The following is a 6,304-nucleotide window of genomic DNA, read 5'->3' as shown; positions in this document are numbered from 1 at the left end:
TTGCGCAGGCGCGGGGGCTACTGCGCAGGCAAGCGCGTACACAAAAGCGTGCGCGCGCCCGTCCTGCGCCCGGCGTAGCGGTGCTGTTCGGCGGGTAAAGCCTTTGGAGCTGTAACGCAGGCTTTTGTTCTCTGAACTACAACTCCCAGCATGCCGGGCCTTCGTCTTGGTGTTAGGTGTGGTTTCCCAGGATAGGGTAAAAAGAAACTTAAGTGACGCTGACGTACCAAAGAGGAAAAAAATTGAATACGTTGTCTAAGCGCCTCGTTCATAGAAGCCCCAGTGGCCTAATGGATAAGGCATTGGCCTCCTAAGCCAGGGATTGTGGGTTCGAGTCCCATCTGGGGTGGACTGGCCTTTTGTGTTTAAAATTCTCTTTTCCTTTCTTAAACAATTATAGCAAAATCTGCCAACTTAATTCTACTTTTTCCAAATGAGAAGCGTGTGTGTGTGGTTTTACTACATGTTGGGGTGTAGTTCTCGAGAACCAACATACTTCTTTTCCTTCCTCTGAGCCTTAGGTCCCGTAGGGATTTTGAGAAGTCTGTCGGTATGCTGAATTTTGATATCTCTTCTAGAAATCATTACAAAAATATCTTCTCGGCGTGTTCCATATCAAATCCACACTCACTCCCGCTAGGCCCGGTCCTCCGGAGATTCAGCGGTCGGTCACCTGGCGGCGTCTTAAATGACGCAGTAAGGAAAGGACCTCCTTTCCCCTCGCCAGCCTTTCTCAGGGTTTCAGGACCTGGTACTCAGTTACATTCGGCCTTCGTTTGCTTTTCTCTTAACTCGTTAGGGCGCCCCTCGGCGTTCGATTAATATGTCTTGGTAAAAATAGGGGAGGGAGACGTTCCACTGCTCGTCAGTCGATAGGGGAGCCGGTAGTCTGGATCCGACCGTACCATTAAGCGCCTGGGCGCGGGGGGGCCGGGCGCGCGCGCGGTGACGGGGTTAGCGGAGGTTTGTCAGGAACCGGGATCCAAGGGCAGGAAAATGGCGGCCTTAGGGTCCCCAGCGCGCACTTTGCGAGGCCTTCTGCGGGAGCTGCGCTACCTGAACGCAGCTACTGGCCGACCCTATCGCGACACCGCGGCCTATCGGTACCTCATGAAGGCTTTTCGTGCACATCGGGTACGGAAGCCATGTCCCGGGTGCTCCACGTCCCACGTCCCGGGAGGAAGAGTGGGGTGTGGGCGGGGGTAGGGGGCGCTGAGTTTCACTCTGGCCTGTCTGAGGCCGAACCTCCACCGAGACCTGCGCGGACCAAACTCAAGCCCAGGCCTCCACCCAGGGACCAACCAAGCCTAGCAGGGCGCAAAGTCGCCCTGGGGACGTCGTGCCTGTCCTCCGGAGGGGTGGAGCCGCCCCGAAGGACTTCATTGGCTGGTCTGTGGCCTGTACGGAGGGACAGTGGGAGGAAAGTGGGATGGAGGAAATGGAGGGGGAAAGAATGAAGATGGGCTTGGTGAAGGGAGGGGCGCCACTAGACTAAGACACAGCGTCTGTCCAACACTCTGCTCACCCTTACACTATAAAAGAACTATTCTGAGAAGCAATGTTTTGAGGCAGAAAAAAACTGTAGGAAGGTGAGGAATATTGGGAGCTTCTTGAAGAGCAGGAACTGTTTTATTTATGTTGTAGTCCCCTGCACCACTTAAAGAAAATGGTGCCTTGTAGGAGCGGTGCTAGAAACCTGTAAGGAGGTTGTACCATCAGCTAAAGCATTAGCTTGGAATATGACAAGAAACATTTTTTACTTGTAGCATATAAATCTAAACACGCGGGAGGCCATCCCCTGGTAAATCCCATCGTGAAACCCAGGCTCCATATCCCCCCTAGGCGAAAGCCAGTGGAAGATACTTTTATTTTTCAAATGGGGAAAGTTGAGGCTCAGGGCCAGTGAACTGTACAAGGACTCGTAGAACAATAACTAGAACCTAGGTTACCAGGCTCCCAAATAGGATTCTTACACTTAATTGCTGCCTTTGGCGTTATGGCTCTGGCTTGGAAAGAAGTTGCAACCTATCTCAGAAATAAATTGGAGAGTCCCTAAAGCTGAAGCTTTAGGGAAGGACACTTCGTATCCTTGAGCAATATGGAAAAAGGGAGACCCATCATCTTGACTGAATTTCTGAGCCATGGAAGTCAGAATGCAAAATCTTGGAACTAAAATTCACCTAGTTTTTAAAAAATAACAATGTTAGGGACTATGCTGGGAACTTGGGCTAAACACGAAGAATAAGATGCATTTGGTCCTGTCATTTAAGCAGCTTATAGTCCACCTGAGGAGGCCTGTAATGAAGCACTTAGGACAAAATAAGTGCTAGAGGTGTAGACAACAGGGGGCTGCGGTATAAAGAAGGGGTGGTTAGGGAACACTTTCAGGAATAAGTTAATTGGGGACCTGAAGGATAAATTGCAGTTAGCAAGTAAATGGGTTTAGGGAAGTTGAATATCCAGGTATAAAAGCTGCAGAATTGAAAGCCTGGAGAGGAGAAGAATTGACTGTTGAGAATGGTTGAGTCTTAGGGTGTGGTGGTAAAGTGAGGAAGAAGAGGAGGTGGGCAGGAATTTAAATTTTATTGTAGGGTAATGAGAGGCCATTCTAAGATTTGTAAGGAGGTGACATGATTATATTAATAGTTGTGCCTTATGGAAGTAACATTACTCTTTAGAGAGACTTGGTAATGGCTCTGAAATTCCTTGGAAATACATATGAAATTCATGCTAGAAATTCTAGAAACACCCCTGTGTGGAATGCATGTGAGGATATGGGGAATGGTTTCTATTCCATTTTGGCTCAGAGCTAACTCAATGACGGTCTATGCCTATTTTCTCTATGCTTTCCCTATGGAGAAGGGAGGAACCCCTGCTTTCTCCTTCAGGAAAATGTAGTGTTCAATGTATTTGGTCTCTTTTGGTCTCCGTGGTTCATTTACTCTGTCCTGTATGCTGCTGACCCTTTTCTCCTGACCTCTCATGACTCAGGCTCAGCCGAATCAAGATCAGTATTCTCCTATCCTACATTAACCTACAATTCCTGTTTCAAGTACTACAGATTTGGGTTTATATAATAGAAATGGATGCTACCCCTTGTTAATACTTTGACATTGGTGTCAATGTGAAAGTCTTATAAAATTTTAATTAAAAAGTTAAATTTGGCTGGGTGCAGGGGCTCACACCTATAATTCTAACACTTTGGGAGGCCCAGGTGGGAGGATCACTTGAGGCCGGGAGTTTGAGACCAGCCTGGGCAACATAGGGAGACCCAGTCTCTACAAAAAATTAAAAAAAATCAGCCAGGTGAGTGTCATAGTGAGGTGAGTGTGCCTGTAGTCCCAGATACTCAGGAGGTTGAGGCAGGAGGATCCTTTGAACCCAGGAGTTTGCAGTGAGCTGTGATGATATCACTGCACTCTAGCCGGGGGCAAGAGAGTAAGACTCTATCTCAAAAAAATAAAAAAAATGAAATTTGATTAAACCAGATGAATTCTATGTTTGAACACATAAGTACCACATTCACACATGTGATCTGCAGATCTTAAACCACACATTCTAATTTTCAGATTCCAGTCCTAGATATTCATATAGGGAAGGAAAGGGGATCATATAGGCAGTGGTGCCCGGAAACTAATCCACACTTGGACAGGGCTCCTTCAGTCATTCAAGGCTATGTGCACATCCCCATCTCACCGTTCCCTTTCTCACAACCTCAGAACACAAAACCAGTCAAGTAAAAGACAGTGTATTGACTTAATCTCAAAGTTAAGTATGATGAAAAAACAGTTTGGAATCATTGGGAACTCTAGAATGGATATGGAGTTTCCAGCTTCTTAAAGTCATTAGAATCTGGATTTTTCAGATGGATAAGTAAATTGTGAAAGCCAAGTACAGTCATCCTTCAGTGTCTGTGGGGGACTGCTTCCAGAACCCTCCTGCCCACCCCCAGAATACCAAAATCCTAAGATGCTCAAGTCCTTGACATAAAATGGCATAGTATTTGCACAGAACATATGCACATCCTCCTGTATACTTTAAATCATCTCTAGATTACTTATAATGCCTAATATGATTTAAATGCCGTGTAAATAGTTGATGTATTATTTAGGGAATAATGACAAGGAAAAAAAAGTTTTTACATGTTCAGTACAGACTCAAACATTGTTGTTTCTTTCTATTTTTGATCCGAGATTGTTTGAATCCAAGGATGCAGAACCCACAGATTCGGAGGGTTGACTGTATAATTAAGTAATATGAATATAAGCATATTTTATATATAAAACTTTCATTTGTTACCATTGAAGACAAAGCTATTATGTTTCAGCCAAGATAAGTTTTCAATTTTCATTGAAATAAAAGGTTTGTGCCACATTAACCAAAGCCACAGAAACATAAACTAAAGCAGTTCTTCATGTGTTTGAAATGGAGAAAGTTCCGTATTATATTCCTTAGGTGACATGAATGATCATCTCTGCCATTAACCAATCACTGAGCATCTCTGGGCTTTAGTTTCCTCATTTATAAAATGAAGGAGTTGAAACTATATGCCTTCTTTCAGTATTAAAATACAGGGACATTCAATGAAACTCCTTTAAAAAATCCTCCGATTAACTGGAGGTTAGCTTTTGTAATAAACAATTATAGAGGGGGTTTATAAGTGTATTAAGTATACACATATACATGTTTGTAAATTCCTCTGTGCAATTTACTTTCACTCTAGAGAATGCTAGTTTCCTAACTCTTTCTCTGTAGACCTGTATCTGGGGTGTTAATGGAGTTTCTGACTTGCTACTTCTCCAGGTCACCAGTGAGAAGTTATGCAGAGCCCAACATGAGCTTCATTTCCAAGCTGCCACCTATCTGTGCCTCTTGCGCAGCATCCGAGAACACGTGGCTCTTCATCAAGAATTTCATGGCAAGGGTGAGCGCTCAGTGGAGGAGTCTGCCGGCTTAGTGGGTCTCAAGTTGCCCCATCAGCCTGGAGGGAAGGGCTGGGAGCCATGAACATGGAGAGTTTCCTAGGATGCTGCATTCATATGAGAATTTAATCATTTCTGTCACTATGTATTTATCATTAAATATTTTTTAAAGTTTAGGGGGTTTTTTCATGTAATTTGGTTGACGGAATGGTTTTTGGGAATTAACTGGAGGTTTCTTCTTTACTTTCAGAGTATTTACTGAACTCACACTAGGCTGATTGATGTTCTTTTAAAATGATTAGTTTTTTTATTTTAAAAGTAATACAAGCCTTTTCTTTTAAGGAATTCAAATGTTATAAAATAAAAGTAAGCCCTCTTTTCTTGTCCCTCATCCCTTCTCTCTTCTACTCCCATTACCAGGTGGTAACCATTACTAACAGTTTGATGTGCATCCTTCCATATATTTCCTATGCATTTACAAACAGTTATAAGTAGAAACCTTATTTTAAAAACATACAAATATGATGTGTTGGGGTCCTGGCAGGAAATAGTTGGCATACCCAAGTAGGGTTACTGAGGAGAGTTAAAGGAATACATAAAGATTAGGCTGAATTAAGGTCAAGATGGTGATGCTAAGGGACTAACAGCAGTGGGGAAGCCCTTGTCTCCGTAGGGCTGACAAGTGCTGGCCCTCTGGTGGAGGAAATGGCCACAGCTCAACTGTAGCCCACAGGGAGGAAGTCCAGGGAGAACAGGAGGGAATGAGCACACTGACATTTTCTATTTCCTAATCTTATAAAATTGTTTTTCCTCTTGAGCTCCTTAGCTTGGTAAGTGGCTCCACCATGCACGTGGCTAATCAAATCAAAAACCTGGGCTTTGGGCCAGGTGTGGTGGCTCACATGAGCCTATAATCCTAGCACTCTGGGAGGCCCAAGTTGGGGGATTGCTTGAGCTCAGGAATTCGAGACCAGCCTGAGCAAGAGTGAGACCCCGTCTCTACTAAAAATAGAAAAATTAGCTGGGTGTCATGCCCCACACCTATAGTCCTAGCTACTCACCTGTAGTCTCAGCTACTCAGGAGGCTGAGGCAGGAGGATCACTTGAGCCCAGGAGTTTGAGGTTGCTGTGAGCTAGGTTGATGCCACTGCACTCTACCCAGGACAACAGAGTGAGACTCTATCTCAAAAAAAAAGGAAAAAAAAACCTTGGGCTTCATTTGGTATTCCTCTTTCCTCACTCTTCACTTTCAACCAGTCAGCAATTTCTGCTCCTAATAGCTCTGATAGCCTCTTGCCCTCTCTATCTCCACTGACCGCCCTAGTTCAAGCACTGATAATCTTTTGGCTGAACCATTAAAATAGTTTGCTAAATGGTCCCTT

At 44.4% G+C, this 6,304-nt stretch overlaps 1 protein-coding gene and 1 non-coding gene across 2 annotated transcripts; both read left to right on the top strand.

Annotated features, from left to right (window-relative positions):
- Positions 1-276: 276 nt before the first annotated feature.
- TRNAR-CCU lies at positions 277-349 on the top strand. Its single transcript has one exon. It is a non-coding gene; the product is annotated as a tRNA-Arg (tRNA).
- Positions 350-913: 564 nt separating this feature from the next.
- FMC1 (formation of mitochondrial complex V assembly factor 1 homolog) lies at positions 914-5,098 on the top strand. Its single transcript, XM_045565307.1, has 2 exons — positions 914-1,134; positions 4,804-5,098. The coding sequence occupies exons 1-2, from the start codon at positions 997-999 to the stop codon at positions 5,005-5,007; spliced, it is 342 nt and encodes a 113-aa protein (XP_045421263.1). The 5' UTR covers positions 914-996; the 3' UTR covers positions 5,008-5,098.
- Positions 5,099-6,304: the final 1,206 nt, after the last annotated feature.

This window comes from Lemur catta, chromosome 11, assembly GCF_020740605.2.
Source record: "Lemur catta isolate mLemCat1 chromosome 11, mLemCat1.pri, whole genome shotgun sequence".
Lineage (NCBI taxonomy): Eukaryota > Metazoa > Chordata > Mammalia > Primates > Lemuridae > Lemur > Lemur catta.
This window is presented reverse-complemented; position numbering and strand designations above follow the sequence as displayed.